Below are 27447 nucleotides of genomic sequence, written 5' to 3'. Positions count from 1 at the left end.
ACCGACAGGAGGGGTCGAACTCTGAGGTCAGCTCCGCGTGCCGTGTGGCCGCCGCGGCAGCTGGGTCGGGCAGGGCTGGGACCCAGCAGGGCTCCGGGCCCTTGGGTGCTCTGCCCTCCACTCACAGGGGAGAGGGCGAGCCTGTGCCGGTGGGTGCACTCCATAAACTGTAAAGGGCGGTCCCACCCCACCTGGGACTGGCCTGGCCAGGTCTTTGGACCAAGGGCCGGCCCTGTCCATACGCCCGGGTGCTGCTGTGGGGCTGGTGCGTCTCTGCACGGGGTGGGGGGGTGGTGGGGGGAAGGGGCCCGTCTGAGGAAGAGGGGGCGGGGCTTTAGGAACCTGGAGGTTCTCGGCAGATCTGGGGGTTGCAGGGGGCACAGGGGAAGGGGTACGGGTTCCGTCTGCGGTGGGGCTGCGTGCCCGCGAGTGCACACACAAGCTCACTCGTGCACTCGCACACACACTCGTGCACACACACTCGTGCATGCCCACTGAGCCCAGCGTCAGTGTGATGGGGAACCTGAAGCTTTGTGGGAAAAAGATGGAGCCTTGTTCTAGAAGGTTCCTTCACCACACAAGGCCTGCTGGGTAGATAAACGTGTCCTGAGGCCCAGGGCAGGGCCACGCGGGACTCCTCCCCTCCCCCACCCTCTGAATGGATAAGCGTTCTCCCCCAGCCCCCAACAGCCAGAGGCAGCAGGAACCCCCCTGAAGAAGGTGCCCCGCCCACCATCTGCCCAGTCCCCCCCACGGCTGTGGCGTGCGCCCTCTGGGACCCAGTCTGCCCCCGCCCCGTTCCTGGGTTTCATGGACAGGCTTAAAAATCACACAGAGTCTGCAAGGTGCAAAATGCTCCAGATGTATTTATGGAACCGGTTGGCCATTTCCCGAGGCCCAGGGCCGAGGTAGGGGTGAGGCTCTGCCTCCCGGTGGCCAGCCGAATGGCCGGGCACCACAGCCAAGTGGCCGTCATTGATAAGACCCTTCCGGGATGCTTACGTCCGGGGAAAAGCAGACTGGACCCGTGGCCAGAGGAGCCCCGCCCGCCCAGGTCCCTCAGGGCCGTCACACTTCCAAGGGCCGTGGACCCTGCAGACGGAAGAGCGGGGCGGGCAGTGCATCCTGATCTCGGGCCACCTGGACCGAGGTCCCACCGGCCTTGGAGCTGGGGCTACGGGGAACGGGACCCTTATCGCTGGGTCCCGGAGGGAGGTGGCCGGGAGCTCCGAAGGCTGCTGGACCCCCTCCTCCAGCCCGTGTGCCCCGTCTCCTGGCTCTGCTCCTCGTCACTCTGCAAGGGCCCCGGGCCCTCCGAACGGCTTAGGTTGCCGCGGGGGCCGCACCGCTGCCCCACACAGCCGCACTCCTTCACCAGGGTGTAGCCGAAGGTTCGGCTGGAGCCGTCCTTGCAGCGCAGGGTCACCGTCGTCGGCGACACCCGCAGCTCCCTGCAGCAGCTGCAGTTCTGCTCTATGGTGTTGGCCTCCAGCGAGTACCTGTGGGCAGGGCCCGCTCAGCACCCGGCGCCACGCCCGGAACCCCCCACAGGCCCTGGGGCCCCACGTGCCCATCCCGGGCTCCCCCGGTGGACTCCGGGCCGGCAGCGTGCCACCGCTGACCTGTGGGCACGCCGCCAAGGGGGCCACTGTGTCCGTGGCCTCAGTAGTAAACAGAACAGCCTGATTCCATCGGCCTCCGAAGGCCTGGCCCCAGCCACCACCCCCCCGCACCCCCCGCAGCGTCAGGACCCCCCACCACCTGCCCCCCCCCCCCCCCCCCCCGCATCCTGCCTTCCCCTCCGGCCCGGGAGCCCGGCACAGCCAGTCCTGGGGACGCTGCCCTGCGGAAACTGGTCTCTGCCTGGCGGAGTCGGGGCTCACGTACTTGGCACTGCTGTCCCCGCAGTTGCCCTGGCAGTAGGCCACCCTCATGGGCCGCGGGGACCTGCAATCTCCATGCACGATGACCTCACGCTTGTAGTATACCGCACAGGCCGACTCTGCGGGCGACACGGGAGGCAGGGGCGCGGCTCAGGCCTGGATGGCTCCCCGGCCCCCCCCACCCCCCCACCCCCGGTGGGCAGGATCGACCACCCCCCGCAGACGCTCGCACTCACGGCTCGGAGGTTGGGGCGGGGGACAGGCGAGACAGCAGCCGTCCTCGCTCAGCTGCGCCTGGGCCTATGCCGACAGAGGGGCTGCTTGAGCGCCGGAGCGGCCGGCCCGGAAGCAGGGGGTCACACGGCAGTGGACAGTGCCCCACGCAGGCAGGGGTCGCCCCTGTGGGTGCTGCAGGGGGCCCACCACGCCTCCCCGCCCCCACCCCAGGCGAATCTTGCCGTGGCCTCCCGTGGGCCCGCAGCGTGCCAGGCGGGGCCGTGTGTCCCCGGAGCTCACCGCAGGGCAGTTGAGTGGGGGACACGCCTTCTTCCTGGTCACCACCACGAGCCCGTCCCGGTGCTTCTCACACTCGTGGGTCACACAGGGGTTCGTGGGGTCTGGCCAGGACTGGCCGGGCTGCGAGGAAGAGGCACCAGCAGGGTGAGCGGGCAGGGGAGGTCCGTCTGCCCGTCTACATGTCTGCCTCCCAGCCTGTGGGCTTCCGGAGCCCCCCTCTGCCCGGGGGCCCCGGTGCGCCAGACCCTGCCGTCCCTGTGCGCCTCACAGCTGCTCTGTCCAGGCCGGGGTGAGGCCCGGCCTGCCTGGGGCTCCTGCGAGGGGCGTGCTGGCTCTGTCCCTCCCGGGACTCACCCCCCGGCCCTGGGGTCCCCCCCAGCCGGGCCCTGTGGCCACGACTCACATAGAAGATGCGGGTGGAACTGTCACTGGTGTTCACGACACAGGTCTGCTGCACACACAGGCCACAGCACTGCCCACTCTGCTCCTGATACTCGAAGCCCTGCAGGGAGGGGTGGATAGGGAGGGGTGAAAATGGAGCCCGAGCCCGGGCGCTGGCTTTCCCGGGGTGGACGCAGGCACTCACCGCAGGGCAGTGGGTGTTGCAAATCTGGGTCTCACAGCTGATGACGACCGTGTCCAACTGGGGACTGCTGGACACCTCACACCTGCACGTTTCGCACAGACTGGAGGAGACCACGGAGCCGGGCTGGGGAGGGTCAGGGTGGCCAGTGTTGGCGAGCTCAGACCGGGCCCCGGGCCCCTGCCTTCCCGGCCCCCCTGCCCCAGGCCCGGCCCCCCCGCCAGGCAGACCGGTCCCCCTGGGTGACTCCGGGTGGGCGAGGGGGAGCCCCAGGCCCTTGCCTCCGTGGGCAGTGGTCCCGGGAGAGCTCACGGCTGCCCTGCGGCCACCCGAGCCAGCAGGGGTCCTGGCCCAGGCTCGGGAGGAGCCGGCAGGGGCAGGGGCGGAGAGCACTCAGTGTCCCGTGTGCCCCGGGGGTCCGGGCCTCCATCTGCTCCTTACCTGGTACAAGGTACCGTTAACGCTGCAGACGGCCCAGCCTGTGCAAGAGGAGAACAGCCTCACGGAGCCACCCTGACCTCCCGCCCTCCCGCCACCCTGTCCGCACGGGCCGTCGCCCGGCCCCGGGGCCCCCGGCCGCGGTGGTCCAGCTGTGGCTTCATCCAGCTTTACCCCGAGCCACGGAGAACCCCGAGAGAGGCCGGGCCCCCCACCCGCAGCGCGCAGCGCAGCCCGGAGAAAAGACACTCACTGCAGTTCTGGCTGGGGCAGCAGGCCCCCTCCGTATAGGTCACGACCGGGTGGGAGCCCTCGGGACAGGCCACGGGCTTGGGGCAGTAGCTGGTGTCACAGGCTGCAGTGGGCAGGACGGAGGTGCTCGGGGGCCTGTGTCCGGCTCTGCGCCAGCTCCCACCCCCACCCGGGGGTGATCCCCAGGGGTCTTCGGGAGCGCCGGCCACCCGGTGGGCAGGTGGTGGGTCCCCCAGGTGCCAGCGTCCCCCCAAGTGCCGGCGCCACGGCACCCTCGTGGGCAGGCGCCCCTGTGCTTTCGGCGGAAGCCGACCCGGAAGGCGTGGGGGGGCAGCAGCCCGGACTCACCGCAGTTGTACTGGGGGCAGCACTGGCCGGCCTGAGGGGCTGCAGGCACAGGCACGAAGCCGGGCAGGGGGCAGGCTGGGGGCAGGGGGCAGGGCTGCCTGTGACAGCTCATTGTCAGCGTGCTGCTCTCACAGGTGCACCGCTGGCAATCCACGCTGATGGTGTGGCCGGGCTGCAGGAGGAGGCACGTGTGAGCCCAGGGCTGTGGGGTCAGTCACCTGCCTGTCCAGGGACGGCTGCAGCCAGACCAGGTGGTTCTGGGAGCCCACCGATGAGGGCCAGCGGGGGAACCCGGGGGAAGGGGGCTTCGAGAGTGCAGGGCGGTGGTGGCCGCAGGGGCAGGAGATGGGGTGGGAGGTGCCATGTGGGTGACCTCACGGTGTCCAAGTGGAGCAGGAGGGGGTCCCAGCGGAGGACAGGGCAGGGCCACCCCCGGGGGTGGGCACCCCCACGTAGAAGCCTCCCAGATCTTGCCGGAGAAGCCTGGGCCCCTCCCTGACTGTCATCTGAAACTCTGGCGCCGAGAGGAAGCCCTGCCCCACCCCCAGCATGGCGCACTCACCTCCACAGCCTCCCCGTGGGGGCCCAGGCACCCTGGAGGGAGAGAGAGTGAGGTCAGCGGTGGGCGGCAGCAGCCCCCAGCCCTTCGGGGGCAGGAGCCACGTCGGGGGGGGCCCCCGGGCCCTGGCTGGGAAGTGCAGATCTGGGAGGGCGGTTGGTCCTGGCACTCGCTCGGGCGGAAGGTGCACCTGCCAGCCCCAAGCCCCACCCCCGCCCCCACCCGCCACCCCCCACCTTGGGGACTTACTGTGGCAGTCCGCAGGCACGCAGACTGGAGAGCTCATGCTGAAACGCGTCATGTTCTCTGGACAGAAGCAGCCTTCTGTGATGGGGACAGTGTCCTGAAGAGCCCTGTAGGGACAGCAGAGGGCCGGCCTGGTCCCTGTGCTCTCCAGGGCAGGGGAAGGCCGGGCCGGGGTCCCCGGGGGTGGGTCTAGGAGGGAGAGGCGGGTGCATACACGAGGCTGGTGTTGTCACTCCCATAGCAGTATGAGGGCTTGGACGGGCCACACGGCAGGTACACCTTGTCAGCAGGGCAGGTGAACGCTGTGAGGAGGGAGAGGACACCTGAGGCCGAGGGCCCCGGCCCCGAGCCAACTCATCTCCAGGCATCCGCCGGGGGCTCTGCAGCCCGGAAGCGGGGCCCCGCCGGCCCCACCCCTGCGTGCACGGCCCTGCCACCCCTGTGCTCTAGGCCCTGAGTCCCCAATCTGGGTGCTCCTCCCTTCTTTCCAGGAGCCGAGTGCAGTCTGCCCTGGGGTCAACCATCCCCCCTCCCCCTCCTCCTCTTCCCCCAGCTCCTCCCCGCTCCTCCCCACCCCCCCACCCCGCTCCGGGAAGTCCAGCCACTGGTCGTCCGGCCCCTGGCCACACGCTGGCACCGGCCGATGCCGCTGGGAGGACACTCACAGCACATGTGGTTGGTGTGGCGCCTCCAGTCGATGCACACGCCTCGGGAGGCGCAGAGGGACGCATACAGCTCCAGGCTAGAGCACAGCACGTTGGAGTCGTTCAGGTGGCAGTGGTCGAAGGTGCAGCCTTGGTAGAATGCCAGCGGGGGGATCAGAGGGTGGCACAGCTCGAAGACCCTGCGGCCGGGAGCACCGGGTCGTGGGGCAGCTCGGGCCTGCCCGGGTCTGCGTGCCCCGGGGAGGGCGGCCGGCTGCCCCACGGCTCTTTCTGTCTCGAGGTCTCCCCTGGGCTGGAAAGCCAGGTGGCGCCCGGGGTCATGACGCAGGCCCGGACCCACGGCCAGCCCTGGCGGACCCACAGCGACCCTCTTCCCCCCGGGGGGCCCCCGTAGGCCCACTCTGCGCCCCCACATCTCACTCGCTCAGGATCAGCTGGCAGATCGGCGAAGGCAGGCAGGGGGCGGGCGAGGGCGTGGGCCCGACTGCAGTGGGCTCCGGGGGTGGCCCGTGGCAGGGCGGCTGGTGGGGCGTCGTCACCTTCCAGTGGCCGGACATATCAGAGCAGGAGGGCACCACGGTGCCCCCGGGGAGACGGCACTCATCCTTCTTGTCATTGGTGCAGGTGCCTGGGGCCAGGGAGGCGGGGGAGGCTGACTGGGGCCAGTAGAGCACCCCCACCACCACCACCTGCCCGAGCGCGCAGCGTCCCCGAGCTGGGGGCGGGGCCCTGGCGCTCAACGCGGCACTCGATGGCCTGGCTGAGAGACCTGAGCCTTTGAGCTTCCAACACACCCCCCACCGAGACAGCGGGCAGTCCCCCTGGGGGACGGGCAGGTGCGAGCCTCGGGTGTAGGGCACACGGCCAGGCCCCCCGCCCCGCGAGCTGCTGACCCGCACCCGCTGGGAGCCGCTGGAAAGCAGAACCGCCTACAGGCTCGGTGCCCTGAGGCAGTTTCGGCCCCGGCTGAGAATGGGTCCTCCGGGGTGGGGGGGACTCGGCCAAGGTGACTCTTCCCGCACCAGGCGCTCCCAGCTCCAGGCACGGAGCGGAGAAAGGGCCCGGCGTGGGCAGAGCCCGGCGGGGACAGGCGCTCACCGCACTGCCCCTCGGTGTTGTTGGCGAACTTGCTGAAAGGCAGCTCCACCGAGAAGATGAGGCCGGAGAACATGACCTGGACGCCGAGCTCGGGGATGGTCAGGTACATCTTGATGCCGATCTGGGAGACGCTCACGCCGTCCTTCTGGAAGCCGGGCTTGACCACTTTGTCGTTGAAGATGATCTAGACGCACGCGGCGGGCCAAGGAGGGGAGCGAATGAGGGGCGCCCCCGGCCGGCCCCGGTCCGCGTGGGGCTGCCCGGGGCGGGGCTCCCCACCTCGTTGGTCATCACCCCGAGCACGGGCTTGTGGGTCAGCACAACGCGGTCCTGCCGGTACTCGACGATGATGGACTGCGGGCAGGAGAGCCCGTCCTCCGCCCCGCAGAAGTAGTTGTCGATGAGCACGCGGAAGTGGCCGTACACAGGTAGGATCTGCTGCACCAGCACGTACGTGCAGTTGTCCAGGAACGTGTAGTAGGTGCCGTCGAAGGTGATGTAGTGGGGGTCGCCCCAGCCGCTGCACACACCTGCGGGCACGCGGCGGCCTTACGCGGGGCCCCCTCCCACCCCCGCCCCGCGGGCTCTGGGGCTCAGGCAGGATTCCACCCGGCACCGTCCGTCCCCTGCCCTGCCGTCCGGAAGGCCTTCCCGGTGTCTAACCCAGGTCCCTCCCTCCCCCTCAGCCTGGCCCCCGGCTCACACTGGCACCGGTAGTGCGGGCAGCAGCTGTCGGGGTCGACGACCTTCACGGGTGGGTAGCCGTTGGCGCACACCGGCCGCTGCACCTGTGGGCACGGCCGCGGCTGCAGGGTGATGACGCCGTTGCCCTCGCAGGTGGCCTGAGAGCAGTTGGGCATGGCCCAGGTCTCGCCTTTCTGTGGAGGAAAGACCTCAGGCTTGTGGCGCCGGGCTCCCCTGAGAGAGGAGCCGCGGGAGGGGACCGGGCTGGCGAGGGGGGCTCTCCGGGGGGCGGAGGTGGTCCCTCGCCACCCCGTTCCTCACACGTGGCCTCCACTCCCGGAGCTCCGCCCGACCCTACACGCCCTCCCTGGCTGCCCGGCGCCCCCCAGAGCCTGGACCACCCGCTTGGGTGCCCGGTCGTCCGCAGCCAGCCGAGCCTCCACCCCAGGCCACGCGCTCCCGGCTGCCGGGCCAGGACCCGCCCCCGGCAGTGACCAGAACCGGCCACTTCCCCGCCTGCCTGCTTCGGCCCGAGGCCACGGACTTTCCCGCTCAGCCGAGCTGCAAAGACGCTGAGGGTCCCTGCGCCAGCCTGTGCGGTGGGCGGGGAGGGGGGAGTTACCCTTCTTGGGGGGACCGCGTTTGGGCACCCCTGAGCGGTGACGGGCGCGGAGGCTGAAGGGGAGGACCCGGCCGGGGAGGCGGTTGGGACGGGAGGTGTCGTGCCGCTGGCACAGGTGTAGTGCGTCCTGACCACGTGGCAGTCCAGGCCGCACGTGGCATAATAGCAGTGGCCGTCGAGGTCGGTCCGGTTGTAAATGATGGATCCTGGCAGACAAGGGGACAGGCGGGTGTCAGCGGGGCCATGCTGGGGGGCAGGGAGAGGCACAGCGCAGACTGGCCCCTGCAGGGTGGCGGTCCGCCCCGAGGGCTGACCTGGTAGGAGGCCCTCCTGCCCAGAAACGAACGGGATGAATCCTAGAGGACGGCTCACTGCCGCCTCGGGGACAACACGTGGCTCAGTCACGGGGACAAAGGACCCCTCCCTCTCCCTCACAGTGGCCGGGGCAGCACACACCTGCGCGGTAGAACTTGTCAGACACACTGCAGTAACATGTCGTGGTGGACACCACGGAGGTCGGTTCTGGAGGGGACGAGGGCTTGGTGGATGGAGTCGCGTAAGGCGTCACAGAAGTACGAGGGCAGTGCTCCGGGGGCTCACAGCACAGCACGCGGACCTCGTAGTTGCACATCCCGACGTCGCCACTCTGGTCCCGGTTCCGGCACATCAGGCCCTTGCTGACGTTGCACTCTACCACCTGGCCCAGCGTCTCGATGCTGACCTCGGGGTGGCTCTCGGCCCGGCACTCCAGCCGCGTGATGTACTCGGGCCGGCGACAGATTTTCCCTCCCCTTCTGACGATGTTGCCGAGGGTGTCCGCGTCTCCTCCGTGGCGCCCCGGGGACGGGAAGTCCACGTCGAACCACTTGGTCCACCTGCACTGTGGCTGGCAGGGGATGGTCACGGGTGTGAAGTGGGTTGTTTCAGTTTTGAGAACAGGGCTTGTGCTCATTGTAGGACCAGAGGTTGTGCTGCGTTTGGGCTCAGAGGTTGGGCTGGTTTTTGTCACCGAGGTTGGCCTGGTTTCTGTCACCGAGGTTGGGCTGGTTTCTGTCACCGAGGTTGGGCTGGTCTCTGTCACCGAGGTTGAGCTGGTTTCTGTCACCGAGGTTGGCCTGGTTTCTGTTACCGAGGTTGAGCTGGTTTCTGTCACCGAGGTTGGGCTGGTCTCTGTCACCGAGGTTGGGCTGGTCTCTGTCACTGAGGTTGGGCTGGTTTCTGTCACAGAGGTTGGCCTGGTTTTTGTCACTGAGGTTGAGCTGGTTTCTGTCACCGAGGTTGGGCTGGTCTCTGTCACCGAGGTTGGGCTGGTCTCTGTCACCGAAGTTGGCCTGGTTTCTGTCACCGAGATTGAGCTGGTTTCTGTCACCGAGGTTGAGCTGGTTTCCGTCACCGAGGTCGAGCTGGTTTCTGTCACCGAGGTTGGGCTGGTCTCTGTCACCGAGGTTGAGCTGGTTTCTGTCACCGAGGTTGGCCTGGTTTTTGTCACCGAGGTTGGGCTGGTTTCTGTCACCGAGGTTGGCCTGGTCTCTGTCACCGAGGTTGGGCTGGTCTCTGTCACCGAGGTTGGGCTGGTCTCTGTCACCGAGGTTGGTCTGGTTTCTGTCACCGAGGTTGGCCTGGTTTCTGTCACCGAGGTTGGGCTGGTTTCTGTCACCGAGGTTGGCCTGGTCTCTGTCACCGAGGTTGGCCTGGTTTCTGTCACCGAGGTTGGTCTGGTTTCTGTCACCGAGGTTGGCCTGGTTTCTGTCACCGAGGTTGAGCTGGTCTCTGTCACCGAGGTTGGGCTGGTCTCTGTCACCGAGGTTGAGCTGGTTTCTGTCACCGAGGTTGGCCTGGTTTCTGTCACCGAGGTTGGGCTGGTTTCTGTCACCGAGGTTGGCCTGGTTTCTGTCACCGAGGTTGGGCTGGTTTCTGTCACCGAGGTTGGCCTGGTTTCTGTCACCGAGGTTGAGCTGGTTTCTGTCACCGAGGTTGGCCTGGTTTTTGTCACCGAGGTTGGGCTGGTCTCTGTCACCGAGGTTGGGCTGGTCTCTGTCACCGAGGTTGAGCTGGTTTCTGTCACCGAGGTTGGCCTGGTTTCTGTCACCGAGGTTGGGCTGGTTTCTGTCACCGAGGTTGGCCTGGTCTCTGTCACCGAGGTTGAGCTGGTTTCTGTCACCGAGGTTGGCCTGGTTTTTGTCACCGAGGTTGGGCTGGTTTCTGTCACCGAGGTTGGCCTGGTCTCTGTCACCGAGGTTGGTCTGGTTTCTGTCACCAAGGTTGGCCTGGTTTCTGTCACCGAGGTTGAGCTGGTTTCTGTCACCGAGGTTGGGCTGGTCTCTGTCACCGAGGTTGAGCTGGTCTCTGTCACCGAGGTTGGCCTGGTCTCTGTCACCGAGGTTGGGCTGGTTTCTGTCACCGAGGTTGGCCTGGTTTCTGTCACTGAGGTTGAGCTGGTTTCTGTCACCGAGGTTGGGCTGGTCTCTGTCACCGAGGTTGAGCTGGTTTCTGTCACAGAGGTTGGCCTGGTTTTTGTCACTGAGGTTGAGCTGGTCTCTGTCACCGAAGTTGGGCTGGTCTCTGTCACCGAGGTTGGCCTGGTTTCTGTCACCGAAGTTGGCCTGGTCTCTGTCACCGAGGTTGAGCTGGTTTCTGTCACCGAGGTTGGGCTGGTCTCTGTCACCGAGGTTGGCCTGGTTTCTGTTATGGAGGTTGAGCTGGTTTCTGTCACCGAGGTTGAACTGGTTTCTGTCACCGAGGTTGGGCTGGTTTCTGTCACCGAGGTTGAGCTGGTTTTCGGCACGGAGGTTGAGCTGGATGTCACCAGGTGGGAGGTGGTTTCAGTTAGCCTGGTGGTGCTAATGCTTGAAGTGTGAGGTACTCCGACAGTTTTGTGGGTAGAGCAGTGCTCCGGGGGCTCACAGCACAGCACGCGGACCTCGTAGTTGAGGCACATCCCGACGTCGCCACCCTGGTCCCGGTTCCGGCACACCAGGCCCTTGCTGACGTTGCACTCTACCACCTGGCCCAGCGTCTCGATGCTGACCTCAGGGTGGCTCTCGGCCCGGCACTCCAGCCGCGTGATGTACTCGGGCCGGCGACAGATTTTCTCTCCCCTTCTGATGATGTTGCCGAAGGTTTCCGCGTCTCCTCCGTGGGGCCCAGGGGACGGGAAGTCCACGTCGAACCACTTGGTCCACGTGCACTGTGGCTGGCAGGGGATGGTCACGGCTGGGGAGACTGAGTGTGTGCCGGTTGTGATGCTGGTTGTGGGGTGCGTGTGCACGGAGCTGGCGGTGCTGTGCCGTGTGGGAGACGAGGGGATTCTGGTGGTCCAGGTAAGCTGTGTCTGGGTCCCGGGTTCCTCTCGGGTGGAATACGTGGTCTCAGACGTCACAGGGTGTGTGGTGCTTCTGCACACATCCACCAGCTCACAGCACTCGATCCGGATTTCGTAGTTATAACAGATCGGCGGCAACTGGTTCCTGTTGAGGCATAACAGCCCCAGGCTCTTGTCACAGATCAAGTCCTGCCCCAGCTCCTCCAGTGGGATGTTTGGGAAGAACTGTGCCCTACACTCCACGTTGCTGGGCTTTTCACAGAATTTATGTCCTTTGGCTCTCAAGTCATGAAAAGTGTCGAAATCTCCACCGTTTATGCCAGGATCAGGGTAGCTGCTGTCGAACCATTGGGTCCAGTTGCACAACTTTTGTAAACAAGGTTCAGGTGTCGTTGAAACTGTCATTGGCCTCGGGGTCAACGGAGTGTTTTCCACAGTTGTAGTGGTCCCTGGGACAGGTGTAGAGGTACTCGGGGTGGTCGTAGTGGTCCCTGGGACAGGTGTAGGGGTACTCGGGGTGGTCGTAGTGGTCCCTGGGACAGGTGTAGGGGTACTCGGGGTGGTCGTAGTGGTCCCTGGGACGGGTGTAGGGGTACTCAGGGTGGTTGTAATGGTCCCTGGGACAGGTGTAGGGGTACTCAGGGTGGTTGTAGTGGTCCCTGGGATAGGAGTAGAGGTACTTGGGGTGGTCGTAGTGGTCCCTGGGACAGGTGTAGGGGTACTCGGGGTGGTTGTAGTGGTCCCTGGGACAGGTGTAGGGGTACTTGGGACAGGAGTAGAGGTACTTGGGGTGGTTGTACTGGTCCCTGGGACAGGTGTAGGGGTACTCGGGGTGGTTGTAGTGGTCCCTGGGACAGGTGTAGGGGTACTTGGGACAGGAGTAGAGGTACTCGGGGTGGTCGTAGTGGTCCCTGGGACAGGTGTAGAGGTACTTGGGGTGGTCGTAGTGGTCCCTGGGACAGGTGTAGGGGTACTCGGGGTGGTCGTAGTGGTCCCTGGGACAGGTGTAGGGGTACTCGGGGTGGTCGTAGTGGTCCCTGGGACAGGTGTAGGGGTACTCGGGGTGGTTGTAGTGGTCCCTGGGACAGGTGTAGGGGTACTTGGGACAGGAGTAGAGGTACTTGGGGTGGTCGTAGTGGTCCCTGGGACAGGTGTAGGGGTACTCGGGGTGGTTGTAGTGGTCCCTGGGACAGGTGTAGGGGTACTTGGGACAGGAGTAGAGGTACTCGGGGTGGTCGTAGTGGTCCCTGGGACAGGTGTAGGGGTACTCGGGGTGGTCGTAGTGGTCCCTGGGACAGGTGTAGGGGTACTCGGGGTGGTCGTAGTGGTCCCTGGGACAGGTGTAGGGGTACTCGGGGTGGTTGTAGTGGTCCCTGGGACAGGTGTAGGGGTACTTGGGACAGGAGTAGAGGTACTCGGGGTGGTCGTAGTGGTCCCTGGGACAGGAGTAGAGGTACTCAGGGTGGTCGTAGTGGTCCCTGGGACAGGTGTAGGGGTACTCGGGGTGGTCGTAGTGGTCCCTGGGACAGGTGTAGGGGTACTCGGGGTGGTTGTAGTGGTCCCTGGGACAGGTGTAGGGGTACTTGGGACAGGAGTAGAGGTACTTGGGGTGGTTGTACTGGTCCCTAGGACAGGTGTAGGGGTACTCGGGGTGGTTGTAGTGGTCCCTGGGACAGGTGTAGGGGTACTTGGGACAGGAGTAGAGGTACTCGGGGTGGTCGTAGTGGTCCCTGGGACAGGTGTAGGGGTACTCGGGGTGGTCGTAGTGGTCCCTGGGACAGGTGTAGGGGTACTCGGGGTGGTCGTAGTGGTCCCTGGGACAGGTGTAGGGGTACTCGGGGTGGTCGTAGTGGTCCCTGGGACAGGTGTAGGGGTACTCAGGGTGGTCGTAGTGGTCCCTGGGATAGGTCGTAGAGGTACTCGGGGTGGTCGTAGTGGTCCCTGGGACAGGTGTAGTGGTACCTGGGACAGGTGTAGGGGTACTCGGGGTGGTCGTAGTGGTCCCTGGGACAGGTGTAGGGGTACTCAGGGTGGTCGTAGTGGTCCCTGGGACAGGTGTAGACGTACTCAGGGTGGTCGTAGTGGTCCCTGGGATAGGAGTAGAGGTACTCGGGGTGGTCGTAGTGGTCCCTGGGACAGGTGTAGGGGTACTCGGGGTGGTCGTAGTGGTCCCTGGGACAGGTGTAGGGGTACTCGGGGTGGTTGTAGTGGTCCCTGGGACAGGTGTGGTGGTCTGGGTTTGACCGCCAGAGGTAGGGCAGGTACGGGGGAAGCAGCACTGGACCCTGATCTGGTAGTTGTGACAGAGCCCCGAAGCCTGCTTGCGGTTGTAACAGGTCAGCCCCCGCGCTGGGCTGCACTCCACGTGCTGCCCCAGGACCTGGATCGGTACCTCGGGGGCGTCCTCAGCCCGACACTCCACCCTCTTCGGCGCCGGGCAGACCTGGTGCCCATGGGCACGGAGGTTCTCCAGTGTGTCGAAGTCACCGCTGTCGATGCCCCGTCCCGGGTGACTGACGTCCAGCCACGGTGACCACCGGCAATCTTCCCCACAGGCCTGGCGGGGCCGGGGAGGGCTCGTCGGAGGACCGGAGGTCGTGCCCGGGGTGGAGGACGGGGCACCGCTCCGAGTGCTGGGCCGCACCGTGCTCTTGGCAGGGCTGTGGCACGTGTGGGCTGGACGTGTTGAGCTCACGACTGAGGGCAGAAGAGAAGGCGGGAGGGCTAAATCTCTTAGGCTCCCCGAGGCACCCTGTCACCCCTTGTCCCCGTCCCCCTGCCGGTCAGCTGCCTTGCACGTCTCACCGTGTCAGTCTGCGTGACCGTCCCCCCCTGTGATGGGAGCTTGGGAAACACAGGGACCGAGTTCCCGGGACACACCCGGCACAGGGCATGTGTGGAGCCCACAGCAGTTGAATAAATAGGTGAATCGATCTCGTTTACACCCTGAGCAGAATTTGCACTCTTTCGGGAAGGTCCACTAGGGCTCTAAGGACGACCCCCTTAAGAGGGAGAGGAGGTGGGCTACCTGACCCTCGGTGTGGCCTAAGACAGGCAGGTGGCAATGATGGGGCAAGGACTCCCCAGGGGTGCTCCCGGTGGCCCTTCCCTCCAAAGGCCTGCCTGAGGTCCCCTGTCAGAGCCCTACCCCGTGCCAGGGGCCCGGGCCCTGACGGCACAGCTGAGGACGCTGATCCCGCCTGGCACGCTGGACGAGAGGGCCCTTCCTGGCTGCAGAGATGATGAGTGTCCGGCCCCCGGTCCCCTCCTGGATTCCCGGCACGAGGGGCGGCCCCGCCTTACCGAGCGGGGGTGTGGAGAAGGAGAAGGTGGTTGGTGGCGTGGGGGTGGTGGGGCTGCAGGGGTAGACCCTCCTGTCGATGGTGCCGTTGGCCGAGCAGCGGGCGGAGATGCAGCCCCCCGTGCCGTCGGTCGTGTGGTAGATGACGTCCCCCGGGCGGAAGCGCCGCCCGTCATAGGTGCAGACACAGGCTGTGAGGAGGAGGGGGTGCCGGGCACGTGAGGGGCGGGGGGGCGGGCGGGGACCTGGAGACCCCAGACCCGAGGAAGGCCACCGGCCGCTCACCCTCAGTGTCGTAGGCGCACTGCACCCCACTCTCCCTGCAGACGCTGGCGACGGGAGGAAGAAGGTGAGTCTGGGGGCGAGGGCATTGCCGCGGTGCCGGAGCCGGCCCTCAGCCCCGGCCGCTGGGCACAGAGGCCGAGGTCGCACCCTCTCAGGGAGCCCCTTCCGGTCAGTGACCACTGGGGGCCGGCGTCGCTCCCCGCTGACCGCCCGACGGCCACCTCCCGTTCGGGGCATCTGCTCCGGCGGCCTTGGGGCGGCCTCGTGACTCGGCGTCACCCCCTCCCGCTCCTCTCCCCTCCCCTCAACGCCTCGGGCTGCGGCCCCCCGTCCGTCCCGCAGGGTGAGGGCCGAACTCCACACGCTCCAGCTGCTTGCCCCTCTGGTCAAGGACTCACCAGGACTGGCAGTTCCTGTCAGACGGCACCATCTCCCCCGGCCGGTATGACTTGCCTTGGACGCGGCAAGGCGGCGGCGGGGGGGGCGTGGGGCACGTGGCCACACACTGCATCCGGTCCTCGTCGAAGATGGGGGCTTCTGGCGGGCACTTGGGGTAGCAGCCTGCAGCCCAGAGAGGCCTGAGTCCCAGCCGACCGCCTGCCCGACCGCCCCACCCCCACCGCCTTGGCTCAGTCCCCAGCTCGAGGCCGCACCCACAGCGGCACCTCCGGGGGTTGGGGCCCCAGGGCCCAGGACAGACCCCGCCGTGACCCCAGGACCCCAGGCAGCCCCTCTGGCCAGCGGGGCAGCAGCGCACCTTCCAGGCCCGGCAGGTCGGTCAGGCAGCGGCCGCTCGGGTTCCGGCAGGTCCTCATGCAGGGCGGGCCGCACGGCTGGTAGTGCCACTCGCACTGGCCCTCGCGGTTGTAGTAGTCGCAGAACAAGGCTGCGGGTGAGGGGGCCGACTCAGCGGGCCGGCTCCGGCCAGAGCGAGCCACCAGCGGCCCCAGGCGGGGCGCCGCCCTGGCAACGACGGCCTCCAGGGCCACCCGGCGGCTGGCCGGGCTCCCCCTGCACCCCGACCTTCGACCAAGCCCCGTCCCTCCCCTGTGCCTCCCGCATGGGACCTCGGGGGGTGTGGGCCCCAAATGCCCGTGACCGGACGCAGCCACGGGTCCCCTGGCTCCTCTGGGGTGCCGCCTGCCAGGGTGGGGGACTCCGGCCGGAGCGGCTGCCCACTACGCTCCCCTCCGGCCAGGTTCTAAGCGGGCGGGGTGGGGGAGCAGGGCTCTACTGACCCCTCTGGGTTCCGGAACATTCTCCCGTCTGTCCATCGGTGACACCCCTCCCCATTTCACGTTCCTTTCTGACACCCGCCGCCCCCCTCTGCGGGCGACCAGCCTTAACCGCGCAGTGTGTCGCTCCCTGGGGTGAGGGCCCGCCCTGCCCCGACGACACATCCCGTGAACTCACGGCAGATGTCCGGGGTCCGCCAGGACACGCACACGCCCACGTCGTGGCAGGCCTGGGCGTAGGCGGCCACGGCCGTGCAGAGACACTCACAGTCGCCCCCGGAGTCACAGGCACACGCGTCGCCCACGCAGGCCTCATAGTACTTGGCGGGCTCCACCTGGGGGGGAGAGAGGCTTCGGATTCAGGGCCGGATTCCCCGGGGCTGCTGGGGGTCAGGCCCGGGGCGTGGCCAGACCTGGGCCGTCTCCCCCGCCGCTCAGGGACAGCAGATTCGTGGTCCCGTGGGGCTGACCGCGGGCTGGTCCAAAAGGTGGAAGGCGATGCCAGCCCCACTTCTGTCCCTTCCTCCCCAGGCGCCCCGGGAGCACCCACATACGTGGGCGTGGCAGGCGGCGAAGGTGGCGCTGTTGAGGACACTGCACTGCTTCTGGGCCCAGGACTTGCGGTGCGGGTTGGCGGCGCAGGCGTCCCTGGGGGCCGGGGCGTCGGCGCAGGACGGGGAGAATTTCCAGCTGTTGCCAAACTCCAGGGCGTTGCCCACCACGGACTGGCTCCTCGTGGTGAAGTCATTGACGGCATTGTCGTCAAAGTTCCCGCAAAGCCCGCAGACCCGGCCCTGCACACAGGGGGCTCAGGACACAGGCTGCAAGGGCCAGAGCCCCTGTCCCTGCCTCCTGTGCCCCCGTTCCTTTCCCCCTGGGGCTGCATGTCCCCAGGACACCTTGGGGGGGGAGGGTAGCGCTGTGCCTCCGGGCACGGCCCCACTTAGCGCTCGGGGCCACGGGAAAGAGGTCCCCCAAAGACTGGCTCAGATCACCGGGGACCCGTGAGCATGGCGTCATATGGAAATAGGGCCTCCGCAGGTGGAGGTCCAGCTAGCACGGACCCATCCTGGCTGAGGACACAGGGCCTGGTGTCCTCGTAGGACTGGGACATTTGGGCACAGACACACAGAGCAAAGACAGCAACGTGAGGTTGCAGGCAGAGGTCGGAGCGTCGCCTGGGGCCCCAGAAGCTGGAGGAGGCCGGGGGGATCCTCCCCTCGAGCGTCCAGGGGCGCGTCCTGGGACCGCAGCCTGGAGGGACCTTCAGCTCTGGGAGAAGGAGCCACAGCGCGCAGTGGACACAGGCGGACCTCCTACCTGCCGCCTCCCTCGAGGCCCGCCGGCTGAATCCCTCCTCTGTCCGTCTGTGTGTGTCCCCCACCCCACAGCCGTCCCAGCCGGCCCTCGGTCTGGGCCGTCCTGGGGTGGGGGCCCACCTTGAACGCAGGGCTGAGTTTGAGGAAGATGCTGGTCTTCCTGTCCCACAGCAGCACCAGGCCGACCTCGGTGTCCACCACCAGGTAGATGCCCATCTGGCGGATGGAGTAGGGGGCCTCCTGCCCCACGCCCTTCTGGATCACCTCCACTTTGCCGCCACTCAGCTTCAGCTCGTAGCTCTGCGGAAAGGCAGCGGTCCCTCAGGCCCGTCCCCGCTCACCTTCCAAGAGTTCCCCGGGGCCTCTGAGGGGCTGTCCCCGTTCCCACCCGGCCCCCCACTCACTCCCAGGAAGAGCTTGAGGTCCTTGGAGCAGGTGACGCCCGTGGTCCCGCAGGGGACGTTCTCCGTGACAACTCGGAAGGTCCCGTTGGCAGTGCTGTTCCCACCACAGTGGTCCTGGGGACAGGTGGAGGCCGACACGGCAGTTGGGGTGGGGGGTGGGGGCTGGGACGGCCTGGGCAGCTTGCAGGGGGCGGGGACCGTGTACCTGAAGCAGTGTGTACGCGCAGTCGCCACTGAAGCTGTAGCTCCGCCCATCGAAGGTGATGTAGTGGCCGTCCCCATACACCGTGCAGGTGGCCAGGCAGGGCTCACGTGTGCACTGCCACATCCTGCTTTTACAGGTGCTGAGGGAGGGGGGCGACAGTCAGGCCGAAGCGGGGCCGGCCCGGCCGGGGTGGGGTCCCGGGGCCCCACCTACCAAGTGTTGCAGCCCACCCGGACGGTCTGGCCGGGCAGGTAGCTGGCCTCGTCGTGCACGCAAGGACAGTCCTCCACGGCGACACAGCCGCCTTCACCGTCGGCCACCAGCCCGTCGGGGCACACGCAGCCGGGCTCGCACCGGGGGCTGTACTGTGGGGCACAACACACAGGTCAGGGGGCCGGGGGTGACGGCGGAGGTGACAGCAGAGGGCCCCCCCGCCACGGCCTGCAGGGGGCCCGGACAGCGTTCGGGCAGGGGTCTTCCTGGGCCCAGCCTGAGAGGGCCACGCGGCGGGTGCCCACGAGGGGTCCCTGGTGGCGTGGGGAACACTCACACACTCCATGTCCAAGGTGAGGCAGCTCTTCTGACAGCCGGCCCCGGCGGCCCCCGGCGTGGCATTGCGACAGTCGACGTAGACCATGGGCGGGGTGCAGACTGGGGAGGCAGAGGCCGTTGAGGGGCCCCCAGCCGCCACCCGCCAGGCTGGCTCTGAGAGTTTCCCAGCCGCCGGGGGTGTGCCGCCCCGAGGCCTGACCGGCCGGGTGCTGCGTGGGCGCGAGAGTGAGGCCTGCTCCCACCCCTCGCCACCCCCTCCCCGAGCCCAGAGGGCACAGACCAGGCCTGACGCAGAAACGTGTCAGCCCCCCCGCCAGCCACGCTGACCCGGGTGCGTCTGCCCAGAAGCTTGGCGTGGAAACGAGAGCCCCTCCCTCCCGCTCTCAGGGCTCACCTGGGGCAGGGGTGTGGCCTCCAATGCAGCTCAGCAAGCCTTGCGTGCAAGTGCTGGGAGGAGAGGGCGGTCAGAGGGCACCCCCCCCCCACCTCAGCCGCCCTGATCCCCAGGCCCAGCCGGCAGGGGCTCTCACCAGATGGCCCCACGCTCGTGCAGCGACTCCCCGTTGGGGACCACGGAGCCCTCGTGGTAGCAGGGACAGCTGCTGGCCGGCACACACTTGCCCGCTTCGTCCATGAAGGTGCCTTGGGGGCAGGCGCAGCCGTCCACGGGGACAAAGCGGATGCCGCAGGTGACGTCCTCGTGACTCCGGGCCCGGCAGGTGGGCTGGCAGGAGCTGATGTGGTACTGGTAGGTCAGTGACTTCGGGCAGGTGGCCATGGGCTTCGCTGCAGGATGCCGGGAAGGGGGCGGCGCTCAGCGCAGGGCGGAGGTCGCCACCCGGTCCCCGGCCACTCCCCGCTGCCCTGCCCACCCCAGGCCTGCTCCAGCCGCGGGGTCCCTGGCCAGCACGGGAGCCCCACGCAGGGAGAGCCACGGAGCGTGTATTCCTGCACCGGGAGACCCTCAGGGACACTCACTGCACACGCCATCCCTCCAGCCTCTGAGCAGCACCCCCTTGGCGGCACAGGCGTGCACGTAGGAGGACAGGGCCGCACACAGACAATCCTCGCTCTTCTGACAGTTGCACGTGTCGAACATGCAGTTCTGGGGACGGGGCCGTGGTCACCCACACTCAGCGAGCATCCCCACGCTGCCCCCCGCCTCCTCTGGGGCCCCTCCTCGAGCTGGCGCCGGGGGCCCCCACACCCCCGGCAGACCCCCTCCAGGTGGGAGCTGGAAGGACTACGGCCCCTGAACTCCGTAGCCAGCGGAGCCGGGCTAGCCCGGGCCAGAGGGGATGGGCCAGGGGGAGGCCGTTACCGAGTGGTAAGTGCCGGGGCTCACGGCAGCGTGGCACTGGGCGAAGGGGCCGTGGGGGTCCTTCAGTCGGGAGCACCAATGCTGAGCGTACTTCTCTGTGGACGGAGGAGCGGGGAGGTCAGCTGGGGTCACACAGAAGCGCCTTCCGCAGGGGACGGCGCCTGGAGCGGGCAGGCTCCTGGCTCCTTCCGAGCGCCCGTCTGTGGCCCACAGGCACACCGAGGGCCGCCTCCACCACCCCACAACACCCTGTTCCTTTCCTTCCGGAAGTTACCACGGACGCTGGGGAGTTTGCCTGTGAACCACCTGAATCGCTCCTTCGGGGCCGGAGTGGACCTCCGTGGCCGGGGGCGGCGGGGGAGGGGGTGTCACCAGCACGCAGGGGGCCCTGGGGCCACATGGATCCACGTACCGTTCTCCACGCTGAGGGAGCAGGGGTCCTCGAAGCTGTTCTTGACGTTGGGGCAGGCGGCCTGGGTCTTCCAGGTGTTGGCGAAGGCGGCGGCCGTGCCCTCCACCACGCCGCTGAGGGTCCGGAAGTCATCGGCCTGGTTCTGGTTGAAGTTCCCGCACAGGCCTGGGGCAGGGGGGCAGCATGAGGCCCCGAGAGCCCCGGCCGCCGAGGGCGGGCTCCGGCCCCCAGGGCAGGCGGCCCCTCTTACCGCAGGTCAGCCCGCGGAGCTCGGGCGCCAGCCTCAGGAACACCTGCATGGTGGGTACCAGCTGGATGTCCAGCTGCAGACCCAGGTTGGTCTGGGCGATGATGAAGAAGGTTGAGGGTCTGAAGAGAGTGACGTTGGCTGTGGACACAGGGGACAAGGTCTCAGTGGGGTGTGAGCAGCAGCACCCTCAGGGGGCCAGGGCCGGCGCCCTCACCTGCTGAGACGGGCATCTGGGTGTAGATCTGGTTCACAAACACCTCCCCGCTGGCCTTGACCACGATGACCTGGGAGCAGTACACAGCAGGGTCAGGGCAAGTCGAGGCTCTGCCAGCACCCCAAGTGGCCCCAGAGGCCCTGACGTGCCCCTGTGAGACCCCTGCCCGTGGAGGCCACAGGCTCCCACAAAGAGGGGCCGATGACCCTGTGCTCAGCTTGTCTGCGTGTCCTTCAAGGACTGCATTTTCTCAGTCACGTAAAAACACAAGTGACTTTATAAAATACAGACGTTGCCTTCAATGCACGAGCTACCGGACGTGCCCTGGTCCCTCCCTGAGCTGCTCCATCTGAGGACCGTCACTCAGAGATCTGTGGGGTGGAAGGGTCCCCGGGCCATGCCCCCTGGCCACTCACCGCCCACACAGGGATCGAGGGCTTGGGCAGAGGTCACTTGCCACGAGAGACACAGATTCCCCCCAACCCACGTCTGCTCTCACTATGCCCCCCCACCAGCCTCCACCCGGGTCTGCCCTCACCGGGTGCCCCCCCCCCAGGCCCCCCGGATCTGCCCTCACCGTGTGCCCCCCGTCCAGGCTCAAGGTCAGGCTCTTCAGGCAAGTCTCACTGTCCGTCAGGCCGCACCTGCGCAACTCCGCCAGCACAGTGAAGGCGCTGCTGTCACAGGGCTGCAGACACGAGTGCTCACACTCTGCCCAGAGACCCCAGCCCCCTGCGCCACCCCCCCGCCCCCGCCCGCCACCGCCTGGCTCCCTGTGGGGCTGGTACCAAGAGCCGGGGCATTTTCCCAGGGTGGCCTCAGAGGCAGCTGCTGCATGCAGCCCGGGCAGGGGCTCCCGTGTGGCAGCCGCTCTGTCCCAGCGAGGACCCCGGGGCCCGTACCTTGGCCAACACGTAGCTGCAGTCTCCGTGCACTGTGTACTGCCTCTCATCGAACGTGGAGAAGTGGGCGCCCCCCAGCACCGAGCAGGTGCCAGGACATGGCACCTCCTGGCAGCTCCACCGGCCGCTGGAGCAGGTGCTGGGTGCGGGTAGAGACCACGTGAGCGCGGCCCCCAGGAGCACCCAGCCCCTCCCTCCTCACCGGCAGGTGGACAAGGGTCTTGCCCAGGCCTGCCCGCATCACTGCACAGCCCGGGGCCCCTCGGCACCCGTGCGGACAGCCACTGGCCAGTGCCCAGGGACCCACGTGAGGGATGGCATCCAGCACTTGGGCCCTGGCCTCCGAGGGGCCATCCCAGGACGCGTCTGGGGTGACGGACAGGAGGGCAGGGGCCTGGGTCCTACCAGTTGGCACAGTCTGTGGAGTAGACAGCCCCCGGAGCATAGGTGGCCCCGTTGTACACGCAGGCGCACTGGGGTGCAGGGATGCAGCCCGTATGGCCGATGTCGTCGAGCACCGTCCCTACAGAAGCAGGCGGCCAGTATGGCAGGTGCCAGGCTGCGGCCACCGCGTGAGCATGTGGAGGAGACCAGCCCTCCGCCCCAGGCTGCCCTGCCCTTCGGGGGCCCTTCAGATCCGGGGGTCCAGAACGCCTCTGTGATTCTCGGGGGGCAGGCGGGGGTGGGGGCCCCCCTCACCCTCGGGGCAGAAGCAGCCGGCCATGCAGTGGTCCTCGCAGAGCTGGGAGTGCTCCGGGTTGGAGCAGGTGTCCGCACAGGGCGAGCCGCACTCGCGGTACTGCATGTTGAGGGGGCACGTCTGGGCTGCAGGGTAGAGGACGGGGGCGGGGGGTGGCGGTGGTCACACCCTGCCCCCGCCTCTGGACCGAGGCAGGGCAGCACGGTGACGGGGCTGGGGCCGGCCAGGGCACTCACGGCACAGGTCGGGGCCGCGCCAGTCCAGGGGCCGCCCCCCGGCGTGGGCGCACTGGCGGGAGTACTCGGCGACCGTATGGCAGACGCAGCTGGTCGGCTCGGCGTGCTCGCACAGGCAGAGGTCTTGCCGGCAGGCCTGCACGTAGCTGCTGGCGTCCACCAGGGCGTTGCAGCCCCGGAAGGGCCAGCTGCTCAGGATCTCCTCACAGATGCCCTGGGGCCGAGCCGGGAGGCCGTGCTGAGTCCAGGCCCTGGACTCTCCTCTGGACTCACAGCCCACCCCCCCAGCCCGGCCCCCGCCGCCACTCCCTCCAGGACTTACGGTGCCCAGTGAGCAAGTCAGCGGGGGCACAGGTGCAGGGTCCTGACACTGCTCCGTGGGCCCGTGCAACTTCTGCAGATTCCCGAACTCGATGGGGGTCAGCTTGACACCTGCGGGGAGCACAAGCCGTCCCCCAGGTTGCCCGCGGCGTCCCGGCTGCCCCTGCTCCCCCACCCACACCGCTGGGTTAGGCAGTGGCCACAAGGGACATTCAGGGTGTCTGAAGACTGGGGAAACAGCCAAGGCTCTGGGGCTTGCAGGCCGAGGGCGGAGGCCTATTGACTGAGGCTCTCCAAGCCCAGGGCTGGCCTGTAGTCCAGAGGGCTAGAGAGTGACCCCGACCTCCCCCCGCGCCCCCCCCCAGCCAAGCCTGCGCTGGGCCTGCCGGGCCAGGGCCACCGGACGCATGGGCAGGCTCGTTCCCTCACGGCCAGAAGCATCTATGGGTGAGCCTTAAGTGGGGCTTCACGGGCCTGGCGAAGGGGACCTGGGGGCCGGGGACCCCGGCTCGTGCGGGTCCCGCTTCTTGGCGGCCAAGTCTGGAGGCCCGAGCAACAGTGACGGGGCCTGATGGGAGGTGGGACTCTGGTCTCAGGTGAGGAGGGTGCGTGGTTACACATCCACTTCCCAGAGCAGCCGCGCCGAGCACAGGCCCCCAGATGTGCCTCCGGGCGCACGGCTGAGTGTGCGGGCAGGTGCGCCTGTGGGTGCTGGGATTGTGCAGGTGCGGGTGTGCGTGCACGTGCACACAAGTTGGAGACAAGGCGGCCTTCCAGGGAGCCCCGGGGAAGGGGCCCAGAGCAGACACGTGGGACAGCCGTGGGGAGGGGCTCACCGTGGGAGAGGAACTCGTCGAAGACAGGCACACCGTTAAAGTCTCCACAGAGCCCGCAGGTCTGGTTCGAGTACTTGGCGTCCAGCTCCAGCTGGAAGGAGAGGGACATGTCAGCCACTGGCCCTGCCAGGGACGTCTCGGGACAGGAGGGACAGACAAGGCGTGGGACACTTCCAAGGAGGGGCTGTCAGGGACCGTGGACCAGCCCCCGGCCCCCACAACGCAGAGAAGGGCTCTCTGTCCTGGAGGAGACACCCCACTCACGCGGGGTCTCCATCGGGGGTGTAGATCCCAGCGCCCCCATAGCACCTTGGCTCCCTCCTCCCCTACCCTGTTGGGGACCTTCTCTGACCTCCCCACCCACCCTTGCCCGGAGCACTTTCTTCCCTCCCTGGGAAGGCTGTTGGGCTGGAGACGCCCCCCCACCCCAGCCCTGGGCCCCGGCCTCACCAGGAGACTGTCGTCCTGGCTCCACATGAAGACCAGGCCCAGCCTGGCCACCACCTTCAGGTGGCTGCTGCTGTGCTCGATGATGACACCAGACTGGCTAAAAGGCAGCTGGATTCTGCGGAGAGAGGGCGCGGCTGAGGCGGCGAGGGGCACGCAGGGGGCAGCGAGGTCCCCTGTGGTCACGCGTGGGACATGAGCACAGTGCCTGTGGACAGTGGCAGCAGGGGGAGTGGGGGAGACAGGGGAGTCTGCAGCCCTGGGGTCACAGGACCAGGAGGGGACCACTTCCAGGGGCAGGAAAAGAGCGCAGGGCCCCAGTGGGGGAGGGGCCATGGCCCCCCGTCTCGGGGACAACCCTACGTCCCCCTCACAGCCCCCCAGACTCACGGGAGCCCGTTGACCTGGATGGAGCTCTTGGTCAACTCGATGACCATGCCATCCAGCTTCATGGTGACTCTGGCCAGCGTGGTGACATTGGACTCCAGGCCACGGCGGACCTGGACGTTGAAGTCCTCGTAGGCGGCCCCGCAGTGCGCGGAGAGGACGTAGTTGCACAGGCCCGGGAAGCGGAAGACGTCCCCGTCGAAGGTCTTATAGTGGAAGTCGCCCCAGGTGCTGCACACCCGCCCGTTGTGCGCGGGGTTCAGGGCTGTGGGGAGCCAGGGCAGTCCTGAGGGGCGCCCCCGTGCCCCCAAGTCCAGCACACTGCTGCCCGAGGGCCGGGCGTCCGGGGAGGAGCCGCCTGGACCCAGACCCTCCTGGAGGCCGGGGCCCTTTCCCAGGACTTCTCCTGGGTCCACCTGGGAAGCGGGACCCCGCCCAGCTGCCCCCTCCCAGCCCGGCCTCACAGGCCCTCCCTCACCTCGAACCACCGGCGCCGTCCTCAGAGGGGGGAGGATGGTCACGCCGCGCAGCCGGTCGCCTGCGGGAGCGGGGGCAGGGTGACACAGCGCCCCCCACGCACATGGCTTCTGCTGGGCGTAGGCATCTCTGCCACCCACACAAGGCGACTGGAGGTGGCCTCTCCAAGGCCGTGGCCACAAGGCGCCCCGGGGGGCCGGGCTGCACGTACACTCGGGCAGCAAAGCCTCCTCCAGCGACAGCCTCCGCCCTGCGCCTCTGCCACGCCATCCCGAGGGGCCGGGAGCTCTCAGCCCTGCACTCTGTTCACACCTGGGACTTTCTTACGCCCAGAATCTCAAAAGTCAACCTTGGGCGCAGAGGCCAGGCGTGGATGAGCCTCCCGTGGGCCCAGTGCCGGGAAATGCAGGCAGATTGTCTGGGCTTCGGGGCCACACACCCAGAGTGGCGGCACAGAAATACCCAGAGAGGCCACCCCACCAGCCCCCACCCCCAGGCCACGAGGACGCATACGTGGATGAAATATCAGGGGTTACGGGGAGACAGCAGGATGTCGCCGTGAGCTCAGCAGGCCCCTGGCCCCGAGAGGGGCAGCCCTGACGGAGGTGGGGGGCCGACTCACCAGCGGGCCCCTGGGTGACAGGAAGGAGGTCCAGGTACTCGTGGCCATGTTCCACAGAGCCTACGGAGGAAGAGAGGGATGGGCGGGCAGAAGGGGCCAGAACAGGTGGGGGTTCTCTCTGTGCAGGGCTGGGGACGCTGGGAGGGTCTCTGTCCACACCGTCCACACCAGGTCCAGGCTGAGCCACGATCCTCTCTGAGCATTACCTCAGCCTGGCTCCCCAAGCCCTCAAGGGGGGGGGGGTCCCCTGGCCCTGACAGAGTGTCCCCAGGAGCCCTGCATTCACTGAGTATCTCCCCACTCTTCACAGCGGCCCGTGGAGGGTCCAACAGTAAAGCCAGTGGTCTGGAGGACAACTTGGAACAGACTGGGGAGTGTGGAGCTGAGTGGGGTGGGGCTGCACCGTAGAGGGGGTGCTCAGGGCCACCGCACGGGGGGCGGCTCAGCACAGGGGTGCACAGGGCAGGAGAGCTGAGGGCTGGCCGTGTCGGCCCCGAGGCTGCCCCAAGAACCTGGCGCGGCTTGGAAGGCCGATCTCTGAGGCCCTCAGAGGCCACGCCAGCGTGGCAGGAGGGGCCTGGCCCTGCAGGGGCCAGCTGCCCTCACCGGTAGGGACTGGCCCCACACACAGCGGCAAGAGCCAAGGACTGAAGTGTATGGGCCACACGGGGCGCCGTGGCATGGTCCCCTCTGTGCTGAGTGCCTCGGGAACACGGGCCCCTGGCCCCTCCTGCACACTGCCACCCCACGCCCGGCCAGAACCCAGCTGGCCCCTGGGAAGTGGAGGCAGTGAGGTGCAGACCTGGGGGGAGGGGGCCGCAGAGGGTCTGTGAGTCCCTCCCCCCCGCCGCCAGCATCCTCGCTGTGTGGACCTCACTATCACACCCTCGGCCCAAGGCTGAGGCTCCCGGAAAGCCCCCATAAGGCCCAGATGGGGAAAATGAGCAGGTAAACGGGGGGTGCATGGGGAGGGGGACCCAGGGATAGGAGGGCCGCTCCGCCAGGCTGGCCCAGGGGCCTGAGAAACCGCTCAGCCCGGGGCCTGGGGGTGGGGGGGGCAGAGGCAGTGACCAGCAGGGCAACACGGGTGGAGGAGTGAGTGGGCTGCAGGCCGCTGCCAGGGAAGGCAGGCCGGGGGCTCAGAGACGCTGGGTTCCTGCTTCCTCGCCTCAGGGGAGCAGCCCAGCCTCAGAGGCCCCACCCCCAACGTGGACCCCCGCAGTCCCCGAGGGTTCCTCCCCAACCCTACCAGCTGGGACACCCGCAAGACGGCTCAGGGCCCGGGGCCGGGGGCCAGGCTGCCAGGGGCCAGGTTGCCGGGGGCCACTCACGGCCGCACTCCACCCGCCCAGAGGCCCAGTCAAGGCGTCTGGGCGGCTTGCTGCCCTCCCGGCATGTGGGGGAAGCACCGGGATGCCAGGCCACGGCCAGGGCCAGCCTGGGAGAGCCGGGGAGTGGGCGCCTCACCTGTGTGCTGGGCCCAGGCCAGGGTGAGAGCCAGGGCCCAGAGCGGGGCCAGCTTCCTGCGGCCGACACCCATCCTGCGGAGGGAGGGGAGAAGTCCCCGGGGGCAGCCTCTGAGGCAGAGCCCTAGTGGCCGGGAGCTTTTTGTAGCCTCAGAGCTGGCTCCGGTCCCCGTGGCTCCACGTGGGTGGGCGGGGCGGGCCTGCTGTTCCCCTCACCCAGGTAAACAGTGGGCACTCGCCCGGGGCGGCCAGCAGCCGGAGACGGGCAGAGATGGGCGTGGCCGCCGGGTGGAGCCTGGTTTCCCGAGGGCTCCCCATGTCCCGGCCCGGAGGGATCCT

General features: G+C 67.8%; 1 protein-coding gene across 1 annotated transcript; it reads right to left on the bottom strand.

Annotated features, from left to right (window-relative positions):
* Positions 1-744: 744 nt before the first annotated feature.
* On the bottom strand, positions 745-27182 carry MUC5AC (mucin 5AC, oligomeric mucus/gel-forming). The gene is given in 58 exon segments (XM_053202647.1): positions 745-1499; positions 1888-2002; positions 2120-2183; positions 2400-2519; positions 2803-2901; positions 2986-3108; positions 3424-3461; positions 3674-3775; positions 4021-4192; positions 4583-4614; positions 4829-4932; positions 5040-5127; positions 5491-5669; positions 5911-6118; positions 6589-6772; positions 6868-7118; positions 7292-7466; positions 7895-8100; positions 8351-8992; positions 9048-10528; positions 10570-11663; positions 11665-12547; positions 12597-12652; positions 12786-12819; positions 12905-13125; positions 13127-13361; positions 13394-13913; positions 14520-14708; positions 14803-14846; positions 15201-15363; positions 15560-15688; positions 16216-16372; positions 16592-16831; positions 17477-17656; positions 17761-17874; positions 17966-18104; positions 18179-18330; positions 18516-18616; positions 18912-18964; positions 19048-19303; positions 19496-19622; positions 19839-19933; positions 20251-20415; positions 20501-20638; positions 20715-20784; positions 21292-21402; positions 21617-21755; positions 22022-22185; positions 22187-22280; positions 22558-22766; positions 22875-22984; positions 23710-23800; positions 24160-24274; positions 24547-24808; positions 25022-25081; positions 25643-25702; positions 26803-26810; positions 27103-27182. Coding segments are annotated over 58 exon segments (11748 nt in total). The 3' UTR covers positions 745-1192.
* Positions 27183-27447: the final 265 nt, after the last annotated feature.

Source organism: Acinonyx jubatus, chromosome D1, assembly GCF_027475565.1.
Source record: "Acinonyx jubatus isolate Ajub_Pintada_27869175 chromosome D1, VMU_Ajub_asm_v1.0, whole genome shotgun sequence".
NCBI lineage: Eukaryota > Metazoa > Chordata > Mammalia > Carnivora > Felidae > Acinonyx > Acinonyx jubatus.
Note: the sequence above shows the minus strand (reverse complement) of the source record. Positions and strands in the feature narration are given on the sequence as shown.